Source organism: Netta rufina (assembly GCF_964035555.1).
Source record: "Netta rufina genome assembly, chromosome: 1".
Taxonomy (NCBI): domain Eukaryota; kingdom Metazoa; phylum Chordata; class Aves; order Anseriformes; family Anatidae; genus Netta; species Netta rufina.
Genome location: NC_140123.1, coordinates 54,020,992 through 54,046,081, shown reverse-complemented (window position 1 = coordinate 54,046,081; position 25,090 = coordinate 54,020,992). Strand labels below are relative to the sequence as shown.

At 39.7% G+C, this 25,090-nt stretch overlaps 1 protein-coding gene across 2 annotated transcripts in view; it reads left to right on the top strand.

Moving 5' to 3' along the window:
- Positions 1 to 25,090, top strand: part of ABCC4 (ATP binding cassette subfamily C member 4 (PEL blood group)) — a 148,625-nt gene that overhangs the window by 111,792 nt on the left and 11,743 nt on the right. For both annotated transcript variants that reach the window (XM_084282236.1, XM_084282237.1), the window contains 4 exons: positions 98 to 253; positions 4,548 to 4,637; positions 5,090 to 5,262; positions 12,264 to 12,369. In XM_084282236.1, coding sequence (XP_084138362.1) covers positions 98 to 253; positions 4,548 to 4,637; positions 5,090 to 5,262; positions 12,264 to 12,369 — 525 coding nt within the window. The remainder of the gene's footprint in view (positions 1 to 97; positions 254 to 4,547; positions 4,638 to 5,089; positions 5,263 to 12,263; positions 12,370 to 25,090) is intronic.

The window sequence follows — 25,090 nt, the reverse complement described above, 5'->3', positions numbered from 1 at the left end:
ACTATAAATCCTGTGATGTAGTAAAACTATTGCTTGACATATTAATTTATCCTGCAAGGCTCTTGGTTTAATTGTACGAGCTTGGTTTGTTCTGTAGGTTGGAATTGTGGGAAGAACAGGAGCTGGGAAGAGCTCTCTTATAGCAGCCCTCTTTCGGTTGGCTGAACCTGAAGGAAGAATCTGGATTGATAAGTACTTGACATCAGAGCTAGGCCTCCATGACTTAAGGAAGAAAATTTCAATTATACCTCAGGTAAGAAGCTGACTTTGCCATAAACGTTTTTCCTATAGCCCTGTAGTATTTAAAACGCTTTGCCAGGATGTGTTCCACATACACCCCCGTATTCAGTAGGCAGAGAAACTTGTGCAAGGCATTATTCTGAGAGGGTGGCTGGGCACTGGAACAGGCTCCCCAGGGAAGCGATCACGGCACCAAGCCTGTCAGAGTTCAAAAAGCGTATGGACGTCACTTGCAGACATATGGTTTGATTTTTAGGTGGTTCTGTGTGGAGCCAGGAGTTGGACTGTGCGTGATCCTTTTGGATCCCTTCCAACTCAGGATATTCTATGGTTCTCTGATTCTTGCTAGAACAAGGTCTTGATTATTTTAAGATAAATGGAATCAGCTTTGGGAACTGGAAGATTTTCTTCCTAGTTTTGTTCCTTGTCTGTTCCTCTGGAGTAAGTGCAAATGTATGTTAGCAGTATGCTGTCCTCCGTGACTGGGAATGAGCAAAGAAAATCTGGTGGGAATACACCAAGCTTCAGCAGTCCTCTGAAAGCATCTCCAAAGTTGATCCTTTGGCAGAAACTGCCTGATGCATTGCTGAAGCTTTCTTAGTAAGGGAGTTTAAGGGGACACATTCACCTCTGTAGTCACCCCTGTACAAAAGTGACTGAGGCTAGATCTTGAAAGAGCAAGTTTGCTGACTGGAAGTGAGCTAACAGCCTTTTCAAGGCCAGAGAGGAGGAGAGCAGAGGAATGGAGAAAGGTGAGTCATTATGACCTATAAATAAAAACTTGGTGACCTTCAGAAGCTGAATGCAGGAAAGGCTGCAATGAAGGAAAAAAATAAGACAATATTGGGAATAACCTCATCTCTGATGTTGGAACAGAAGAATGAATGTTCCAAGAAATTCCGTAGACCAGAAGTGTTGTCTTCTATTGTCTGCCTTTCAAATGAGACAATGAACCAGAGAAGGGTTATGTATAACCTCAAAACTTCCTGAAGGCAGAGCCTGTGCAGATTACCATGTTTCATGAGGGCTCTGATCTCTCCTGTGATCCTCCCTCCCTCTCCAGTGGAGAGTAAAAGAAGAGGGAAGAGCTCATATGTTGGAAATGCAAAGTCATCTTTCTGGCAAATAATTCATCTCAGTTGTTCTAGCAGGTAGATAGAACAGTAGGCTGGAAAGCAGAGGAGTTCATTTGCCATGTTTAGCATTAATTCTCTGTATTTTATTACAGGAGCTGTATTTAGAATCCTTTGACCACGTTTGTATCTGAATGTTTGCTAGCCTGTTGGCAGGATGGCATTCAGAGTGTTTATATTACTTTCTTAATTTGAGAATCTGATAAAAATGGGAATGAACAGTGGTTCTAAGCCTCCCTGCTTACCTGCCTTTTTTTTTTCCCTTTCCCAAGAGCAGGAGTCAGAGAAAGTAGATATGCTTTTACTAAAAAAATAATAATAATAAAATAAAAGGCCAACAAACAAACAAAAAAGAACATCACTTCCCCAGCAACTGGATTGCTGCCTTATGCAGGCTGCCTTTTTGTTTCTGCATGCTGAGGTATTTGTTTATGTATGGCAGAGGTACCCAGTGGGACTAGTCACCTTTTCATATCTAAAGAGAACTTTATGTGGACTTAAGTTTTGGTGTTTTTTGTTGTTGTTGTTGTTGTTGTTTGTTTGTTTTTTTTTGTGTGTGTGGTCTTTTTTTTTTTTTTTTTTTTTCTTTTTACACTTGTGCACAATGTTCTTTTCTCCTGAAAACAGATGATCATCAGTTCATTCAAGGTCTACAGCTTTATTGAAACCCTACCTGTAGCTATTGCAGGTGATTTCTACATTTGGAAGCATTCAACCCAGTTGAATAAGATAGTGCTGACACAGAAGAGCTGCTGGTCAAATTCAGTTTCTACACACTGAATAAAGCAGATGCTCAAAGTTCACTATTTAATTATATGTGGTGGTTTGTTTATTCATACATTGGCTTATCACATGGTTATAAAACCATTTCAATTCAGTAGAATATTGTGATAGGGTTTTCGTCATGGTCCCAAAGGGTTTTAATTGTCTGAAGGGTAGCAGGTAATATTTCTTCTCCACATAGGGGAGGACTTGTTTTTACTAAAAATATGTGAAACAATGAAGGGGTGGTAGTAGGAAGAGGACGAAGGTTTGGAATTAGGTTTATACTAGACTAAACTGAGTGATAAGCATTGTCTTTGTAGTGCATTAATAACAGTGATGTCAATAATAGAAATAGTCATGTAACATCAGGCAGTTGTTTTGCAGCAAATATCTCCATAATTATGTGGGAAGTCAAAAAAAAAAAAAAAAAAAAAAAGCAACAACAACAAAAAGAAGAGAGAGAGATTCATTAAAATTATAACATAAGGCATGCTAAACTAACCCATTCCTAGAGTGATGAGTCAAGACTGATGTTTTCTTACATTTAAGGTTAAATACATACCTGGAGAAATAAAAATGTGCTTAGGCTTCTAATTGCTTGCTTGGATAGAGCTGTGTGAAGGCTGTGTTTGTAAATCTTTCCTATGCAAATGTTGTCTGCCTCCCTGACTGCAAGCATTTTTACAACAATTATTTACAGGTTTGTCTTATTACTTTCCTCTCATAAACCAGGCTATTTTAAATAATAATCTGTGTCAGAAATGATAATTAAAAAATATCCTTATCTACTGTTGCAGTACACGTCTGTTGTTAGGACTTTTATAATAGTTATGAACACTTTATAAATTCAGTTGCTTATTTTACCAACCTATAAAAATAGATTGAAAAGGAAAATAAACCTAACAATACCTTCAAAAAACACACCAAGTGGAGTATTAAAATAGTTATTGTTAAACAAATTACTTCCTAAGGTGTTTTTTTTTGAAGAAAAATGTTCTTTAGCCTGCTAATGTTTTCATTAAATCCTTTTGTTCATTCAACAGGTTTTTAGCGACATGTTTTGCCAACTCAACAGATACTTTCAAATAATTGGTGTGCCATGTCAAGAAACACATATGTTCTTTTATACTGCTTGTGGCATGTTTTGTCTCAGTTAATCCTTTTATACCACTCAGAATAGTTTCGATGTGAAGACAGTAAGTGAAGGCAGAAATCCCGTTCTGATTTGCTGCTGCCATTTGGGTGGAGCTGGCCATCACTAGGCTTAGGTGGGATGTCAGTCAAGACAGAGGGTAGTCTTGGAGTAAGCTGAAATTACCAAATACAACTTTAAACATTCTTTAGGAGAAAAAAAAAAAAAAGCAAAAGATTTCTGCAATTTAAATGAGACTCTGATAACATTTTTTCCATTTATCATTAGTACTGGTACAGCTTTTGGGTTGTTGTTGTGTTTGTGTAGCATAAAGAGGAGTTCTGTTTTGTCAGTGCACAACTCTCTGGTCTGTCAAATCCCCTTAGTGAGTACTGACCTGATGCTTAGGGAAGGCTGGACCAAAAGCCATCTTCCCACTTCTCAAATAGTACATTTTTCAGTGTGCATTGATTTCTGCCAGTTTACTATCTGTTACTGGTCTGAATGAGAACAGTGGCTGCTTTGACCACAGGTAAAGCCACACTGGTACCTGAACTGGGCGACCGTACTGATTTGACTCCCTAGTTTATTTTGAATTAGCCCAGGAATACTCCAGATCTCGATAAGCTTGGTATAATGCTGAAGCCATATAGATGAACTTATGCGTGAGTGTAAGATACACATTTACATGTGTAGATTTAAACATTGCACGGAAATGGTGAAATCTGTTTCTTTTAGGCTCTGCTGGTAAAATTGAAGAGGGTTTATGGTATGAAATTAAGAGTTAAAAAACAAAAGGAAAATGAAAATGGCACTGGGAGCAAGTGAATTCCTCTCCTGTTTTATTTAGTGTAAACATAAATTTTCAAAACTGCCCAAACATAATTTAGGAGTGTGACCCCATTGACAGCAGCAGTTTCTGGTTCTCATTAACAATACCAGGATAACAGTGATTGCATGTGAGTATATATATAGCTTGTGGCATCAGAACAGTGGGATGTAAATGCCCATTTGAGTACCGACATAACTGTGTGCTGTCATCTGCAAATAGACCTGCCCTGTTTGGGAAATCAGCTCCACACAGAGTGGCCAGACACTTGTCTCCCCCCCATCTCTTTTCAGTGTGCTAAATACTCTTTTGCGTTTCATAAAAGATGGCTTGTTGTAGGATGTTTCTGTGTTACTGTTGATATAGGTTAGTTCTGATTATTATTAGCTAACCTATTGTGATCTGAAACCTGTGTTTATAACAGAATGCTAATTTTATTGGTTTTTAGGAGCCTGTTTTATTCACTGGAACTATGAGGAAAAACTTAGACCCTTTCAATGAATACACTGACGAGGATCTGTGGAATGCCTTGGAAGAGGTGACTTACTAAATCTATATTTACAAGCCAAGTAACACCATTATGCTTGTGTGCATTGGGTTTTAGATGTTTTCATGAGGTTTGTTACGGGCATAGCTGTTGATGGAAAAAAGCAGAGCGTTGTGTGAGTGTTTGTGCATGTGTGTGTTTGTGCATGTGTGTGTAGACATGCATATTGTTATATAAGTCTTTTATGAAAAAATTATCCCTTGGGATGATGTTTTGGTTACGTTTTGATTCATATCTTAGTTTTAATGAACATTAATAGATTCTTAACAATATGCTTTTTTAGAATTCTAATAACTGACACACTGTAATCCAACTTGGCACTTAGTCATTTTGTGTCAGAATATAAAAGGTAAACCTTGCATAGTTATTGTTGTGTCATCAAACGTACAATAGCTGATTTAAAAGGGAGTTACTCATCCTACAGTATGTTGACATGTCAACAGGTGCAACTGAAGGAGGTTGTGGAAGATCTGCCTAATAAAATGGAGACACAGCTGGCAGAATCTGGGTCTAATTTTAGTGTTGGTCAGAGACAGCTGGTATGTCTTGCCAGAGCGGTTCTAAAAAAAAATCGGATCCTTATCATTGATGAAGCAACAGCGAATGTGGACCCAAGGTAAAAACAAAATGTCATGTTAAGATGAGCTGTTTTTCTTCGGTATGATCACCTGTGCTGTAGAGATGAACTTAAATACTTTGTGTTTCTTGTCGTTTGTATTGCTGTTCTATGTTTTCCACAATCCTATCATAACTGTCTATTCATATTGGGATGGCTCAGCTTCAGGCCCAGAACAGATGATATAAGCTGGATATGTGCCCAGAATAACCCTGATTTCAGTGTGGAATAGGAAGATTAATATCCCAAATGGATCTGTCCCGCAGCCATCAACAAGAACTTCCCTGGAAATGCAGATCAGTAACATCAGAACAGCCATGAAATTAAGCTGGGTTCTGTTGATTACAGGAAGAAATGTCTCTGCAAAAATAATTAATAATAATAATAATAATAATAAAAATCTTCCTCTCTCTTCCACCCCCCAAAAAAAGGCAAAATCAGAAGGGTAACAAGCGGTTGTAGGCAAAACCCATATGGTTGTGAGGTGCTGTCCCTTCAGATGGCTCAGATACCAATGTAGATAAAGTAAGGGGAAAAAGGTAAGCTATTCTAAAGACCACAGCAATTGCAAAACAGATTTGGAGGTGTTTAAAGCTAGAGGAGGAGCTCATTTATCACTCATTATTTTGTCTTGTATAACTCAGACCAGCAGAACTTTCCTGAATTCGTTCTTGTTTGAACTCGAGTGTACTTCTAGAAGAACATCCAACCTCAATAGAAAAAATTGTCAATGACAACCCTTGTTAAATTGTTCCAATAGCGAAGTACCCCCACTGTTAATTTTTGAAACATTTGAAACGCTGGTGGAAATATTTTGGAAACAATACTGCAAACGTACTGCATCAATTAGCCTGAGCTGAATATATAGTTCCAACAAACTATGGCTTGAGGGAAAACTCAAAGTCCAAAGAGGACAATAACACAGCAAGTCTCTCAAACAGATGCATTAAGGATTTTGTATGTCATCTGGGCGTGACTCATTTTTATAACATCTTCTTGGGGGAGAAGTGGTGCCACTAGGGTAGCTTTGCAGTTCAGCTCACAGTGTATTTCTGAAACCTTTAGAGCAATGTTTTCCCTTCCCAGAGGTTCCTTTTTTTTTGTTTTTTTTTCTTTTTTGACTATTAGTATATTTTTGTGTAAGCACTGATAGATTAGTGTGATTAATCTGTGATTAATCATAGCTGTGGAAATTTAATACCATCTTACTCATCCTCCCTATTTTGGCATCTAACGTGTGTGTTCTCAACTTGCACTATCCATTTAATTGATCTTGATTAATGTGCGCTGCAATATATATTATAATAAGGTAAATGTTTGTTTGTATCAACTCTAGGCATAACAATAAAAATAATAACTTGGAACTTCTCCTTTGAATTCAGTTTGCATTACAGTCATTATTACCTTTTCCTTAATGTGTTGCTAAAACTAGAGCAAAGTATTTTTCAGCTGTGCAATCTGATAGGACGTTCATCAGGAAATGCTGATGTGTGTTGCTTAACTGAGCAGTTAGGGAGGCATTTTTGGCATGTAAAGAAAACCTCCTCCTCTTCTGATGCACAACCCCCATACCTGGCACCCTTGTCTCTAGCCTGGCGGCAAGCACACATCGTATCAAGCACCTGGGATAGGAAACCATGGGGAGCTGCCGCCGGCTCTGGAGATTATTATTCCTTTTTCTGTTGTTCTGGCTCTTGATCTCTTTACCTCAACCGCTGCTGCAACCATGTCCCTCCTTCAATTCAACCTGGAAGCAAATGTGAGAAGCCAGGGTTTGAGGGTGGGAGGAGGAGAGGGATGGGTGAGATGCCATGAGGCAGTGGATATGACATTTCCCTGGGCTGAGGGACTCTTCACCATGGTTCTCCCTCTTGGCTAGGCCATTCTTGTTTGCTGTTGAGTGAAGCCGAGCAAATGAATAAAGGGAAGGAATTTGGAGTGTATCTTTCTCCCTCCTGTCTACGTCTTCCAGCTCCCATAAGTACCCCTATTACCTCCTCATAGCGACTGGCTCCTCTGCATGCTGCAGGGGTGTCGGTGCTGTTCACAGGGAGAGGAGGAGCCTGCCATAAAGAAGGTTCTCCTAAGTCAGACTGCTCGCATGTTGTATGCGATGACTGACAGGCATTTAATTTGATGTTATCTTTTTGGTCCTGAAGCCAGAATTCTTATCCCTAAGAATGGAATAATTTTATAGCAGTTAAGTGATTCGGGAAAGTTGTGTGAAAGCTGGAGGAGAAGAGCTGAAAAGTCTTTCTGCAGTCTCTTTGGTGATATATTGAAACAAAATCCCTAGTAACTGAGGCTTTTTCTTTCTTTTCTTCATTTTTTTTTTTCTTTAATACTAAGGTCAGTGCTCTCTGAGTACACTAGTATTTATTAACTTGTATTTTTACTACTTGCAGAGGACACAACCTTTTAGGGCCAGACCACCATCACATTTTTACACTGGTTGTTTATTGACTGTGGTTAAAAGCAGTCGCTGCACATGGTTCAGTTCATTAGTCGGTTTAACCTTGTAAGCTTTAACTTTCTGTTGCATCTAATTGGTATCTGCACTCGTTTCTCTTTCGGAGCAGTTATCATCAAGTGTTGCTTTCTCCGAGGCCGCTCAGGAATAGCGCAGTGAGAGATATGCTTCCAGGACAATCCCAGGAGGACACTAAGCTGGAGATAACGACTTACCCAGTGTTTCTTTCAAGCAGCTCAGTTGCTTCACACTCAGACTGTGTTTATTCTTGCTCTTCAGCCAGTTTTCTTCTTACACAGTCAACTAATTCAGGATATACCAGATCTTGGCTTGCTGTGAAACCTGCTCTTAGATCCCCGATCCGTGGTGCCAGCGGGGCAGCCGTGCCACCATTTTGTGCTTTCTTATTGTATTGTTCTTTGTAATGGGGAGTATCGTGGTTCCTATTTTCATATTATCAGATTCGGGTTGAGCTTTTGTCATCCAGCAGCCCTGGTTTGGTATTCAGGCTGTATCTTTGGTTTATAATGTGCCTGAAAGTTTGATCCACTGAAGGGGACGATGGAATCCCTTGGCACTTGCTTGGCCGCTTTATCAGCATGGGTTGGCAACCCAAAGGTGCGTACAATCTGTGGCCATCAAAAAAGGACAGAAATTCTGCTTCCTTTGGCACTTTTCTGCAGGGTGGACAGCTCTAACTGGCATATAATATAGTCTCTGCACCCGTCAGTGCTTCATTCTACATGCAGTCCCATTTCATAGTGAGTCTGAGATTTTCACGCCTTTCCTACCTTCTCTCCAAGGTTCTCTGGAGGTTACTGACAGTGCTTCTGCCTAAAAACTATGCTTTAAGATCTACCACTAACCTTAGAGAGGGTCTGGTCTGGGTCTGCCAGTGGAGAGACCTACATGAGATTTCATACTGTGATATTTGAGGATTGAGCTGTATTGTCTTTCTGTGATTATAGTCCCATTTGAGAACATTTGTCACATCCACAATGCGACCAGAGGGATAAGTTTATGTTCAAGAAATATTTGTTTAAGACAATAGGTTGATAGTATCTATAAAAGAATGAGAAATGTTTTCTATTGTAAATGCAGGGAGGGATGGTGCTGTAAGGAATGCATGTGTTAAAGGCAGGTATAATAAATGAATACAGGGAACAGAGATGTTCAAGGATTATGCATTCTCCTGAGATAACAGTGGGAATAACCAGAGAGTTGAAAATTGTTTTGAGCTCTTTTAAAAGTTATTTTCAAAATTCCTGAGCAAGCTACAATTCTCTGTGCTCCTCAGTAGCTCTGCAGGAAACCTCACCTTGAGCTTGACTATAGGGAAAGAAAAAGGTTTTCTTTACATTATTCCAGGTCGTATTGAAGCTTTTGTTTCCATTTTTCTATTCAGTGTAGACTATCTCTAACCATTGCAGAGAATGCATCCTGCTGTCTCTCTAAGCCTCTTCCCTACTGAGTGTTATCATGTGTGGCCCTGATTTGCTCAGTCGAAATAAAGAGTAGCCAGGTCATTGAGGTAGCGCTGAGAAGACAGCAAAAAATATATGTGTGCGTTAACAATGGGGTGAAAGCACCGTATTGCTGTGATCTGAACCGTGCACACGCTAGGGGAGTGTTAAGGATGCACAGCTTCCTTCCCTTAAGGACACGGTTAACACACGGGGCCAAAGAAACCTGTCCTGACTTCTCCTCCTGTCCCTTTCCCTGATTGCACAGCGGCCTTGGTTCAGAAGCAGGAGTTGTGAAACATGTTCTCTGGTTGCAGAATCACACGGGATGGTTGAGGCTGGAAGGCACCTCTGGAGGCCAGCTGGTCCAACCCCAGCTCAAGCAGGGCCACTTCGAGCAGGCTGCCCAGGACCGTGTCCAGGTGGCTTTTGAAGATCTCCAAGGAGGGAGGTTCTCCTGCCTCTCTGGGTGACCTGCTCAGTGCTCAGTCACCTGCACAGTTGAACAAACAAGTGTTTCCTGATCTGATGGAGCCTCCTGTGTTCCAGTTTGTGCCCATTGCCTCTTGTCCTGTCAGAGGGCGCCCTGAAAAGAGCCTGGCTCCATCTTCCTTGCATGTTCCCTTCAGATATACACAGATATTGATAAGATCCTGCTCTGAGCCTTCTCTCCTCCAGGCTAAACAGTCCCGTCTCTCTCAGCCACAGGAGAGATGCTCCAGTCCTTCAATCATCTTTGTGCTCCTTTGCTGACCTGTTAGCAGCATGTCCATGTCTCTCTTGTGCGGGGGAACCCAGAACTTGACTCAGTACTGCAGGTGAGGCCTCACCAGCACTGAACAGAGGAGAGAGAAAGATTTTCCTAAGTCTTTCCTGTCTCTTCTCTTACAAAATAGGAGCATAAAGACCAGGCTATCTCAGACAGAGGCCAGGAGCCTGGTCCTCTCGTTTCCTTAGTGAGTGTTCTTACTAGTAAGCTGGTAGCAGGAGATAGAGAAGATGGGCAAAGGAGTCTGCTAGGTTCCAAACCTGTCTGGTGGTCCAGGCTGCACTAGGAATTTAGGCAAAGACTGAATGAATTCCTGTCTGAAGAATCATCTCCAGCTCATGACAGAGTTAAAATGTTTCTATCCCCAGTAAGCTTTCATGGGAGCTCTTACTTAACTGTTTGTCTTCCTTCTCTCTGATGATTTATCCTGTCATCTGCAGTGATCTGTCTTTTCCTCTGTCATGCCGATTGCTTAAGCAGTTTGTAACAGAAGTTCTGATCCGTCCTCAGAAGCACAAAGTTGTGCTTTCTGCTGTGGAAACTTAGAGGTTACTCCCGTTTCTCCAAGTCATCCTGTTCTTCCAAAGTTACATTTGCCCCTTTTTATTGTTAGTGCCTCCTGACATAGTGGCAAGAGAACAATTCTTTTTGCTTAACTAACGAGGCAATGTCAAATATTTGTCATGTCCAGACAGATTCACTGTAGAGTACTATTTCTATCTAAAAAGTCATAATTTGTCACAGGAAGACACACTTTGCTTGCATCTTTGTTCTATTGTATTTGATTTTCTGGTTGCTTTTAACAGTTTGAGGCTTTGCAAGCAGCTGGTTGAAGCTAACATGGCTCCCCGAACATATCAGTTCATGCAAATATATCTCCTTTGTCTTGTTTTAATTCTATGTACAGCATTTATTATTCTCCAGTCATTATATAAAATTACAATATATTGTTTCAGTAGAAATCTTGGAAATGAGACCCGTGCCTTCATACACCTCAGTTCTAAGCCGCAGCTTCCCTGGTCCCATTAACCCCAGTATATTTTGAGCTGTTTGTGTCTTCCTTTTATCTTGGAAAAAGAATTTTAACTTCTCTATCTGCATTCCCACACTGCCTTTTCCCTCGCTGTTGCCACTCATCATTTTTTTGACGGCTGGTGCACAATATTTGCATAGTCACCTGGCATGTCTTTGTGCCCAGGTTGGGAACTAAGGCTTCCTCTGCACTGTGGGCTGTCAGGTGCCTGTAGAGGGCATTCATCACCTGATGGCTGCCTAATTCAGGTGCTCTAATTCACCTTCCAGCCATTCCTTTCCTCTTTTCATTGATTCTAAAGTGGACTAAGTAGATTTTCAAATTTAAGCCTTACCGTAGTGCTTTAAGTTAGGTGGTGTCAATGCTTCTCCTGTACGTTTAGCTTCTTGAACAATCTCCAGTTTTATCATTGCTGGTCTTTTGCCTTAATACTTGTTTATACAACTAAGGAAAGACATTAAAATACTCTTATCTTTTGGTACAATTATATTTCCTTGTCAGCGTTCTCAGCTTAACTTGTGACATTTTCACATTAACACTGTGCTTCAGTGTCTGTGCTCTAGCTTAATTTTCATTCTTTACAAGCCTGATGTTTCCACCTGATACCCTTCCTTAGGTGGCTAATTCATATAGTAGGGTAAGACTCGTAACTTGAAAGCTTTTATCCCTTTCCTTGGGTTCTGTGGCAGTTATTACTTTGCATTTATGGAGTGTGCCATTCTGTATTCAAGTTCTTGAGCTACTCCAGTTCTAGTTTCATGTACCAATCAGCTCTGCAATGTAATCCCCTTTTGCAGTTGAAATCAAGAACCTTGGTTATGGGCTGTCTCGTGTTCAATTCGTTTGCCATGAAGGATATTTACTTCCACCATCTTTTCTTCATTGCTTGCACAATCTAAACCTTAAAAGAAAATGACAGTTGAATTTTGGTGCAGAAATCTGTAGGAACATCTAACCCTGCTAATAGGAATGTTGCTCCATCTGTAATCAAAGCCTGGGAATTTAGTCTCTTGAAGTGAAACCTATTGCTCTGCTCCCAGGAAGAAGTTCTTTCCTCCTTAACCATTAGTGGATAGATTTTGGAGCCGTGCTTCATGATAAGCCTCCAAATCGTGTAATGTAACAAGGGGAAGAAGCACTACCATGACTTCATGAGAACATTTCCTGATATACAGTTCTGTTTGATGAAGTCATAAAACTTGTCTGTCATTCAGTTATCCATGCAAGCATCTTACTTTTGTCTGTGCTACTCTTTCTGTGTTTCAGAACAGATGAGTTCATTCAAAAGACGATCCGTGAAAAGTTTGCTCAGTGCACGGTGCTGACCATTGCACACCGCTTGAACACCATTATCGACAGCGACCGGATTATGGTAAGAGTTAACTGCTTAAATGCTTCTTTTTTCTTTCACTGAAAATGAGTAATTGTATTTATTCAGCTAACTTTTGATCCAGAAATGGGCAGAAGTTTGTTGTGTTTTAGACTTATCCTACTTACTGTGATTGGCAAATCATAAAACTGTAGAAGTAATGACCTGAAAAGACTGCTTACATTTTCTGGCTCTGTGGTTTCCAACCTGCGAGGCATAAACACGTTATAGGTAATGTGCACCCCCAGACTTGAGCAAATAAGCTCTGCCAGTAGTAAAGACACACCCAAGTGGCTCTGGATGGAGTCAGCTGGATTCAGTCAGGTTTATTAATTCAGTCTCGGTGGGCTGAGGGAGGCAGTGACAATAGTTAGTGGTGTGGGATGTGTGAGAAGGAAGTGGTAGAGGTTCTGGGGCAGGAGACGTGGTGGTAAGGAGGCAGCAGCTGCCCTGGGGCAAGGGTGGTGGTGGAAGAAGTGGAACTAGACTGGTGAGGTAATGAACATGGCCAGCTTTCTAAAGCAAGGTTCAAACAGAAAAGATGAAGCAGTACCAATCCAGCAGCCTCTGCCATCTTTGTTCCCAACAGAGCAGCGATACACTGTGCCACTGTGAAATACTCTCTCTGCCATCATGCCTGCCCCATGATGTATTGTGCACACATAGAAAATAAAAAATCCTTGCTGATTATTTTCATATAGGCAATGGTCTTTCATAGGCTCTCAGGAATCAGGCAGGTTTGTGTCCTTGAAATGTTGTGCAGTCTGCATTTTTGCAATTTTCTGCGCTAGGACCAGGAGCCCATTGGAAACGTTTTCCTCACAGTCAGTTAATGAAGTGACTGACGTAGTGGGCAAAGCATGTTCATGAGTGCAACTCAAATTTAGTTGTGCTTCAAGCAGACATTACCCTTATCCTCTCAATGCTAACCCTAAAATATTTATGAAGCTTTTGTTATGTTAAAATGAAGCTTGTTAATTCTTTCAGTGCCGTTTTTTGTTGTTGTTGTTGTTTTTATAATTGGATGCCCAAAACATCTTAAAATCTGTGATTGAGGTACAATGGTTGCCCAAAGTATGCAAAATGAAACAATTGGATCTGCTGAGGTGAGTGGTGTTCTGAAGAATAGAATAGAGCAGATCGTGAACCGAGTGATCGTAGTTTACATACAAAGAGAGAAACCAGCAGAACTGCCATAATAAGTTGTATAATTGCAAGCATTTAAGGTATAATAAATAAATATTTTCTTCACTGGTGAATACCTCCCCACAAGTCTAATGGGTATGTTGGTGTTCTCTACAACTAAAGTGAACAAAAGACTTGTGAGGAAACAACTGTGACCTAATTAATGGCTGTGTGTGTTTGTTAGCTGTCCAAAGGGATTTCTGTGGGTTTTGGTTCATTAACTACAATTAACATGTTATGCACAGAGTACTCTTTCCATGAAGATGTTTTCTTAGTATTACCTTTAAAATCATGCAGTTCAGATGAAAACTGGATGTTCTTGTGTACTGTTTTTGCTAAAATCATTTGAATATGACATGAAATTTGGAAATCACTCTTCTCAAACTGGTCAGTATTATTGCCAATGGTGTAACTACTCTGTTGTACTTTTAGAGACAGTGTTTTATTTTTTAACCTTATGTTTTTTCAGTTTAGCCACTATTAAGATTCCTACTTTCTTAAAAGTCCATTTATGTTCATACATTGTCTAATACAGTCTTTATGGAATGGCTTTGATCTCTTTAAAGTCCATTAAAGAAGAGATTTCATGAAAGTATACCTTAAGAGTCCACAGTCATTAGTAACTTAAATATTTTTCATCTTTTTACATTGCTTTATTTTGATCTTCTTACAGATTTCTGTAATTTTAGGGTGAGGGGAGAGTGAGAAGCATTAGGCAGAAAAAAGAAGGAAACTGGCATGTTGACCCATTAACAAGCTGGTTTTCTCGACATCCTTATTCAGAGGTACTGATTCTGCTTCCAAACAAATCAGAAATATTACAGCATGTTTAGAATGATCAGAGTTGTGGCAGGTGTGCTTTTGTTACACTTTTTAATTACTTGGTTTACTCAGGCATGTAACTCCTAGTGGAAATAAACAGAATTTTGGAAGAGTAAGAAACGTGTGTGTTAAAAATACAAAGAACAAGAATATTCCTCTAGAGAACAAACAATTAATGAGTGCTATTAACAATAAAAACAGCATTCATGGAAAAATAATCATTTACTTAAATATCAGGAAAATTCAGAAGACTCGGCTAAAAAAGCTGCGTATTTTAAAATTTGGTCTCTTGAAATTACAATGTGTTTTAGTAATTCACGAAATTAACTTTGTGCAGTAAAAATGCACAAACTGCAGTGCATTGTTCTTCCACTATCATGTATTATTATTAAAACTTTTGGGTTTGTTTCTTCTTCAACTGAGACTTCTAGATGTAATAATGCCTTCATTTGTGAGCCATCCCAAATCTCTGATATTGGTTGTCCTGGTAAGTTGGATAAAAAATGAGTGAAGAACAACAAAAATGGAACCTCATAGTTGGAATATTAACATATTAATATTGTCTTTTGACAAACAATGAATGAACTTACTTGTCATATAAATTTTGAGCAGACCTATTCAGCTTTTTTGACTTGGTCACAAGTCCAAGCCCATTCCTGAACAAGTGTACGTAACCTGGGCACAAACTAGGATTTCCCTCCCTCCCTCCCCACTGAATCAGTAAGATTTGGAATGGACCACAGGAGGTCTCTAGTACAATTTCAGATCAGGTTGCTCAGGGCTTTATCCAGTTGGGTCTTGAAAACCTCAGAAGGTGGAGATTCCACAGGCTGTCTGGGCAATCTGCCCCAATGCTTGATTATCTGCCATGAAATCTTTTCTTCCTTATATCCAGTTGAACCCTCCCCTCAGTTTATGGCAAATGTTTCTTGTTTCCCCACTGTACATCTCACTAAAGAGCCTGGCTCTTTCTTCTGAATGGCTTTGTTGTAGGTATGGGAAGATTTCTGTTCACTCCCCTGAAGTCATCTGTTCTCAGGGATGAACAAACTGTCTCTGTCAGCCTCTTCTCACAGGGCAAGTGCGCCAGAGCCCTGACCACCCTGGTGACCCTGTTTCAAACTCACACCAATCTGCCTTCATCTTTCTTGTTTTAGGGGAAAGAGGGTGTGAATACGCTGTTGATACCCATGGCACACCGGTTGACTTTTGTTCAGCCTACATCTCTCAGGACCCCAGCTCCTTTTCATCTGAGCTGTTGCCCAGGCACTTACTGGTATTGCTAAGAGGGGGTTAGTCCATTCCAGATTCAGGTCTTTGAATGTCCTTTTCAGGACATTCATCTGACCTGTTTCAGTGTCCTGAAGTTCCTGGTGAGCTATTCTTTTAGCCTGTCTACATCTGGATCCCCTTGGTTGTCATCCCTGCCTTAAGCATATTGACTGCAGTCCTCAGTTTGACATTGTCCACATGCTTTTGATGTGATTTGATTTAATTGCTGGTTAAAGCAGAACTTTCCAAAAAGAAAACGTTCATCGTTAGGGTTAATTTAAACCTTAAAAAAAAAAAAAAAAGAGAGAGAACAGAAAATAATTTTTCGAAAGTCATGAGAAAATGTCAAGTTGGATGAGTATGGAAATAGGAACTGAACGTGAACTGTTGCATGTCTGCTCACACCCATTGTAATAACCGGTTCTATTTTAGAAGAGAAGAAAGCCTACTGGAATAGGAAAAAAAAGGAAGAACAGAATACGTTTTATACAACTGTAGACAAATCTGGCCTCGGGAGTTGTTTTAATTCTCGTTTGTTCCATTCCCAAAACCATACCTCTGGTTTCATAATCCAGGTCACGCCTTAAGAGTATTTCCATTATATCTGTCTCAGTGATAAATACATTTTATCAGAACTTCAAACGCATAAAATCATTGAGGGAAGAGCTGTATTGTGTAATGTGATACTCTCTAACCCAATCACCTCAATGAGTAATACTACATTGCACTTGCATGGGACCTTTCATCTGGAAATTGTAACGCTCTTTACAAACATTAATTAATTAAACTTCAAACACCTGGGTGAGATAGGGAAGTATCCATACAATCTTTGGAACCAAAGTTGGAAAGACTTGTTAAGTCAGGCCATCAAATAATGCTACCATAAAATTATAATCCAGTGGTTTTCAAACTTCTTCTTTTTTTTTTTTTTTTCCTCTCCCGTGCTCCTCATAGGACATTTTCTCACTCTTTTTTCCTCATTTGTTTGAGAACCCAAGTTGTTTCTCCTCCCATCAGGTGCTTGCAGCATCCCATTGTAGCCCTTTGGCACAGGCAGACACCCTTCTCCCTGGCAGAGGAGAAGCACCACAGTTGCCTCTCGTTATGAAGGCAAATCCTGGCAAAAGTTCAGTTCAGGCTTGCTCCACTAGCCCCTCATTCCACGTGGCTTCCCCACCACCACAACAGCTGCTTCCTTGTCCTTTCCTCACCTTAGAGGGCGAGGGCCTTTTACCTAAATTGCATCTGCAGCTCAGTGAACCCAGCCAGGAGTAGCCTGGGGCAGCTGGGAGGCACCACTCCCAAGACTTCCAGTGGGATCTCGTAAAATCCCCATCATCCATTCCTCCCCCTCTTCTCTGCTTCCTTCTTCAGGTTGAGAAATACTTTTTAGAAACTGTATTTTTAGAGATGGGGGGGGGAAAGTCGAGGCATACAGAAATTGAGGCTCACTCGGGGCCGTACTGAATGCATCTGCCAAGAGTCTCATGTGGTTGTTTGCCCTATATACCATCCTGTGGTCTTTCTATAGGAAAGTCTTAAAGTAGCCAGAACTTGTGCATTTCCCAATGACAAGGATGTTTTCTCCACAGAGATTTTTCATATCAGTGTAATGCTTCTTTGAAATGGAAACTCTTTATGCAAGCAGAACTTGATCTAGTAATTAAAAACTCATTCAAATTGGAAGTTTTTGAGGAAGAGAACCATGGGAAGAGATTTGATTTATTTATGGGAAAACCTGTTGTGGTTGCATACTGAAGTGACTAATATTCAGGATAACAGTACAATGTGCTTCACAGCCAGGCTTGAGTTCTTCTTTTTTTTTTTTGGTCGATGGAAATTTACTTCCCACATCTCCCTGGTACACCTCCCTCATTCAGGTGTTCCCATTTTTCTGACATTACATTTACCGTGGTGGAACATCTGAGCCTCATAAATCAGGCACTGTGGATAAAACATACACTGTGGACATCTAACTGCAGTAGGGCACATCAGTCCACTGAAATCACGCACAAACACCTTGAAAGGAAAGGGGAAACTGCAGGGACATCTGGGCAGTTTGCAGAGTGACAGGGGAGTGACCCACAGCTAGACACAACTCTGTGCAGCCGACAAGAGAGAATAAGCTTGGGGGAGCCTGAATCTGCAGCCCAGGTAGAAGCAGAGCTCTTGAAGGAGGGCAAGAGCCCAAGCTGCCCTCCTGACAACCTTCATGTGAACTTTTCTCCAGTGGCCCATGTTCAGATAGACGTGTGGAGAATGTAGAAGGGTGCTGGTGTTAGACTAAGATTGATATTACTGAGTTAAAGCTATAAATGCCGTGCTCTGTTGGCTCTTCTCTTGGTGGCATTTTTGCTGCTTGTTTAAATATCAACACTGGAAAATGGATATGCTTTACAGCAAATCTTTGACATTATCTTAAGGGGATTATGTAAGTTACAAGATACAGAAATTTGTAGTCCCAGCTGCAGAGCAGTTCTTTGTGAAAATTTTGTGTTATGATTAATGTTGATGTTCTCATCCTAAGTATGTGTATGTAGGGTTTCCGTCGGCAGAGAGCTGACTGCTGTCACATACAGACCCTCAAATGGATAAAATGTCTAAGGTGAGCCAATGGACAAGACCACAGGTATTCCTGGAGCCTCAGATGGTTAAACATGACACTTTCTGAAAAGCAGGAAAAATTAGAGGTAGATTCAGAGCTGTTGTTCAGTCTCTCAGAATTCTGGAGTAGGAGATCTGGAAGTGTATTAAATTGATAGATTTTTTGTGCCCAGAAGCTGAAAGGGGTTTTGACCTTATATGAGCCCAGTATCCTGAGTCTGCTAAAATATGAGTGGATATTATTTTTGTGCTATTGAAGTCTGTTCTGTTAAAGGAATACACGGAAGCTTCATGGATTACAGTATCTTGAATGGAACAAAAATTTTCAAAACTAGGAATCAAATCTGTGAAGATACTTAGGTACCAAATTCTTCACTGTAACCATAAAGTGCCTGTGGGTCTGAATCCGGTAACCCACAGTAAAGTCGCTACATTCACATTTGTGCACCTGTCCTCATTATTCAAAGGGAACAAACACTAACAAAACTCCTTTTCGGACTGAGTCTCTGTCTTGAGAGGCTCAAATACAGACTAAAGAATATTAGAACTAAATGTTAGCGCTTTTTTTTTTTTTATTATTCAACCTAAGAAAAGTCCCAGCAGTGGTGCGGGACCAAAGTCTTCTGAGTTAAGGGATATGTGACAATAAGAATATGAAGGATAGTCATGGAAGGGGACTGGTGTGGAGCAGAAGATTGGAGTTAATGATGCTAGCTGAGATGCTTTGCACAGGGATAGGGAAAGAATACTTGGTCAAGGATAAATGAATATCAGTATCCTACAAAACAGTGTTTGTATCTATGTATTCTGTAAGGTGACAGATAAATTGGATGTCCGGGTTTTCAAAAAGAGCAAATGTGATAATTTAGGAAAGGTCTCACCACTTCACTGTGAGGGGTGATGAAATATTTTAGGGACACTTCTGAGAGAAATTCCAGTGGACCCTGGATGTGAGTAATATCAACGTATTAGCTATTGACTGTGTTGACCCATCTGTACACCTGGTGGAGAGCAAAGGCTGTGGGAACCTTTGGTTTCTCCTTTCATTTGGTAACTCAAGACTTGCAGAGTTTCTGGAAGAGCTGAGCAGTAGCAAGTGATTTTTCAGAAATAATCAGTTTTGGTTTTAATCTGAACAGAGCCCATTCCCACAGTTCCCAGATCCTCTGAAACTGGGTTGATATTTAGCAAACCAGAAGGGAGAAAACAGATCCATCCATGTTCTTGCTTGGAATTGAATAATTCAGTTCAGCAAATATCAACAGTGAACGCCTTATTTTCGAACCTGAGTAATTTATGCATCTTTACCATTAAAAGAGGATCTCATCTTGATGTTCAGTCCAAGTTTGCATATGATACTTAGTTATGAGCCATGTATGAGCAAGTGTTGTCAACTGAAATAAAGTACATCTACGATAGCTGTAAATATCACACCTGGCACAGCTGTCTCTAAAACAAGTCAACATCCCAATGGTCTTGAGAAGGTACTAACGTTGTTGATTCTCTTTGACAGTTTGAAGCCACACCTCTCCAAAATGTTGTCATCTTTAAGACAGTTCTTACAAGCTGCTCCCAGTTTCAAGAGGGCTGCCCAACAAGATTCTTCTTTTGCCTAAATAAAACAACTAATTACCGAGGCAGTACTTCAGCTGGGAGCATTCAAATGAAGAGCTGGATTTGAATTACTGCAGGAAGTGAAGCCAATGTTTGATGAACCTTGATCTCTCATTCTGTCAGGCATTTTCCTGTGAATGTATTTCCATCAGTATAAAGACAGGACAGTCAGATCATCTTTCTTTAAAGACAGTGGTAAGGAATGCAGAGCGTACTAGAAATGCTAACACATCTTTAGAGGATGTTTTTTTGCTCTCTCAGAAATACAGTATTGTTGTTTAGAAGCAAATTAGCTCTGGACATGGTAGTGGCTGATGCTTTGAGCAGAGCCTTTCTGATAAGGTAAAAATGTGCATGGCTGCTGAGCCACAAGTTCATTGTCATCAGAAGCTGATAAACCCAGGAGAGATGCCCAGTCATCTGCACCAATATTCCTCAGCCTTTTGAAAACTACAATATCTTTGTTATGTATCTGACTTCCTGTGACCCTCAAAAGCTTTATTAGAGAGTGGGTTTTCTTAAGCAGGAGTGTATCTTCTATCACTTCATGGCCATGTTTGAGCCGTTCTGCAATCCAGGTTGAGAAATGTGGCTTTACGGTGTTGGAAGCAGTCATTACCGGTTGACCAAGGAGGAGTTTTGTCAGCATGTAGAGCTGTTGGTAAGAAGTGGCATGAGGTCTCTTCGCCCTCTCTAAGGGAAAGGTTGAACTCGCACTGGTGTATCACATGTTTTGAGGTGACTGAACAGCACAGAAAATATTTGCAGTGACTGGTTAACAGGTTTCTTTCCTCCAACAAGATACAGAAGAACTTAATATCAAATGATTATCAGCAGAATAAGACTCATTACTACATACATAATTGGTATTTTTTCCCCGCAACATTCCAGTCAGCTTACAGTGGTGTGCAATCTGATGAAGAAAAACAGAAGGGTAGATTTTACGGCTCTGTGAGAAAAGTAAAGATAACTCGTACGTAGAACAATTTACCAGCCAGTGTTACATGCTAAATCTTCTGAAAGTGATAGCTGAAAAATAATTTCAGTTTGAAGTAATACACTGCTTCTGGTTGCAGAACAAGATGTCTGAAATTGCCTTTTCTGTGAGGCAGGGGCACATGTCAAATCTCAGAGACCAGGGGCAGACGATGTTGTTACTGCAAAGTGAAACTCTGCTGAGGTGGAATATTTGGAAAGGCTGAAAAAGAATAATTCATATTATAAAGAGGTAAACACCTAAGTGTGCTCTGCTTTGTTCAGAGGGAAAAAAAAAAAAGTTGTTCAGAGGAAAAAAAAAGTATACAACTGACACGATGTGTGAAACATACATTATTTGACATAAATTTTTTCTTGATGTACTTGTAGAGTAACTTGTAACTTTCCTGAAGGATCTCAGGGAATGCTTAGATTTAAAGCTGAAAAGAAAAAAAAGAAAGAAAGCCAAAGCCCCACCAGTAAAAAAATCAGAAAAAAAAATAAAATATTTTAGAAAATAGAAACATAGAAGAAATAATAATAATTAGAAAAAAATTAAATGTTTCTGGAGTTATATTTTCAGCTTTTTCAATGTTCTTCGATGTTCACAAACCTGTTCAGATAGGTTGATATTTACAAATGACTCTTCAGAGAAGTATGTACATGTTTCTGATCTGTTTTGACAAACCCTTATGAGACGGAAGAGACGGAACATGCTTGCATCTAACTTAATGCCAACTGGGGCACGGGCTGTTGACTCTTTCCCACAAAGCTGTGTATTGTCTTGGGTAAATATATTTCTTTTAATATGATGTAACCAGAAGCATCTCCTGAATACTCTTCTCTTCCCAGGAGGAAGAGGGTCTTATTGAAGATCATCTTGATGTATGCTCTCTGAGGAAAACATTGTTCAAAGTTGTACTCCTAGCGGAGTTTTGAACTTTAATAATAATTTTGTTGTTTGGTGATGCCTTCTCCAACTCTAAATTAAATCAGATGTATTCCCTAGGAGATAATTTGCTTGGATTATTTTCCTTTTGAATAGGAAATAAAAACATTTATGATCAACTCTTAAATGTCTCATTTTCCCTCTGGCTTTATGGTGAAGATGAACGTGAATAGGAATACTAGTCATTCCTCAATAATAATTGAAATAAATTCCCATGCCCCCCTCCTCTTTGGCTGAACACTTCCAACCTTGGACTTTTTTTTTCTCAGAGTGTTTTATAACTATTGTTCTCTTGGTTTGTCTGCTTTTGTTGCTGAAAGTTAGAAAATGCAGGATTTAAAACTTTCTTTCTTGTGTCTATGGATAGCCATAAGTACATGCTGCTTGGTACAGCACTTTTAAGGGCGCATGCTCTTTTTGTGCCTAATGAAGCACTTTTTACCTATATTAATCTACGCAGATTTTAAATTCCCTTACAAAATGAATGCTTGCTTTTCAAAACCCTGTGCAACATAAGAGTGTAAGTTAGCTGCAGGACTCATCAGTCAGAAAAGGTACTGTCCTCGTTCTGCTGCTTAGGTCTGTGCAGAAATCTGGACTAGCTTTATGAAGTTTTGTCCTCCTTCATTGTCTTGTTCCTCTCTTTTTGTTGTGAAATGGATCTCAGATTTCGTTTTCACCGTTTTATGTGTGTTTTTTTTTTTCTCTGTTGTGCACACACACACGTACACTACTGAATAATAAATGCCAGCATGAAAACAGTCACAGAAGTGTATTGGGCATCTAAACTGATGTGGCCAAGGGAGGAATTCTACATATGAGTAAAGCTCACTTAAAATAGTATTTAAGCCAAATATTTATGTGCAATGCCTAGGAGATATGTTGTTGGCCTGTATTTGCTTTAACTTTACTTCACTGTTCTTTAATAGCTCAATTACTAAGCCATCTTTCCTCTACCTGCACAGAATTTGTTCAGAGAGGTCATGGTTAATACTTCAAACTCTGAGGTAGCTTAATGGAAATACTGCAAAGTTTGATTTTTGAAGGGTGGACCCAGGCCGAGTGAAGGTAGATAAACAGGCAGGATAGAGAGGAGGCACAAAAAACAGGCAACTATTTTGTAGCTGCCAGATCCTATACAAATTTAGTTCAGCAACATTTTTGTGGCATAAGCAAATAGTCCTTCTATGCTAGCTAGATCTATCATAAACAACACATTTAAATGGCTAATACTCTCCTTTCATGTTTGTTTTTACAGGTCAGTCAAATTCAAATAGCTTCTTTTCTGGTTTTCTGCCCCTTCCCTGCCATGTTTGCAGTGCCTCTGTGTTATTCTGTGCCTCCATGTCAAACAAAGTGCTGGTGGAAACTGTCCTGCCTTCTGCAGATCTCACAGCTGTGATGCGCAGTCACTGCCCCAGTCTGTTCAACCCAAATGAAACACTAGATGGAGTGGAATTAGGTGGCATGAGAGGGTTTTGCTCAAGTACAGTATAGCATTTAAGCCCTGTTTCAACATAAAATGTCTTAGTGCTGTTTTAAGGATAATTTGGATAGCTATAATTAAAGATCAGTTTCACCTTCAGCTAGCAGGTGAGTGAATTCCCCTGAATAAGAATCTTCCTCCATGCTCTCTTTTGCATGGTCACCAGCATCCAACTTTGTAAATTTTGCACTGTTGGAGTTACTCTTTAGTTTGAGAAAATCCTCTTCAAGTCATAAGGATCTGAACACAAAGGCAAGAACAGCACAGCTGAGGTAAAGAGGCTGTCAGTGCAAGACAGTAGAGAACCAGTTTCCATGTGATTGCTTTGGGTTTATGAGATTTCTGTGCTGCTTTTATTTTACTTTGCGCTGCTGAAGTATTTCACAGACAGCTAACTCCCACAGGATGATTACGAGGCTATCCTTGGTATACTTTACAAACAGACTGAAAAGTTGAATGATTTGTCCACAATCTCCCCGGCTCTCAGCATCTATGTTAAAGCGTGGCATGAAATCACAGTCTGATTTAAAAAAAAAAAAAAAGAAAAAAAAAGTCCCATGCTCTTTTGTGTGCTCTCCGTAATGAGTGTGCAGATCTGATTTCAGTAGCTACGAGCTTCTCTGGCTTTCTCTATCAAGTTCCACTGGTACAACTGCCTTGGGATGCATCTGGGTTCGATTCAGTCACATTGCGCAGTGATAAGGGTTACATGCAAGTTGATCAGAAAGTATGTGGCTAGTAAACACCAGATTCCACCTTTCCTGAATGATTAGCTTGCTTTTTGAAGTCCTAATGATTTTAATTTGGCTTGGAGTCAGTGACTAAGAGTATGCAAAGCATTAGCCAAAGCACCTATTTATTTATTTAAATTTTATCAGCACGTATTTCTTCAAAGAAGAATACCTATCTCTTTGTCTAAGCCCTTTTTAATAAATATATAAATATTTAACTACCAAGTAAATCCGCTTAAATTCTCTCTATTGTGTCACAGATGGCAGCAGTTAGTAGAAACAGGTTTTTTCCTTAGTTAATATGGTTTACAGAGTATTCCTGGCTTATGAGAGTGATGTTGTCTCTCGGTTTCATTATTTTTTTTCATTTCAGATTTAAAAAAAGTAACAGGGCTTGTTTTCCCTATGCTTGTTCTGTCTATTTTCATAACACAAGTTGTTTTTTATTCCCCAAGAAAGGATATGAATAGCTTAATGATTTGTTTAAAATGTGAATGGAATTCTTCTAGACACAAATGGCGCTAACTATCTGTTCATCTTCTGGACTTGGCTGTTTAAAACTTGTCAAGGAAGAATAAATTTTTCCTTTCTCCCCTCCCAGGTTCTTTGGAGGAGAACGAGTGTCCGTGTTTGTGGTTGTTTCAGATACTTGCAAAATAGAATTCAAATACTGCAGTAATATAAAAAAAAAAAAAAAACTCCACTTTTTTATTATATTTCTTTACTGGCGAGGGAGACACCATTTAACGAACGTGCCTCTTGGTTTGTTTTTGGTTTTTTGGAAAACAAAACAAAAACAGGGAGTGGTTACATAATCTAGTGCTGAAAAAAAAAAATATTCAAGGAACCAGAAATCCCCTATGATGTGGCAGCCCAATTTAATTATTATATAGAATTGTGTGCGATAGTTGAGCTTATTGCATTGTTAAGGAAGCTGTCTTTAACTCCGACTTACTGTAGTGTATGAAAGCTGGCGATTAAATTTAAATTTACAATGAATCCTTAGCCCTATCCCATTTAATTTGAATGCACTAAGTATACTGGAAAACCTGCATATGCACCAGTGTACCTGTGCAGGTGAAATAC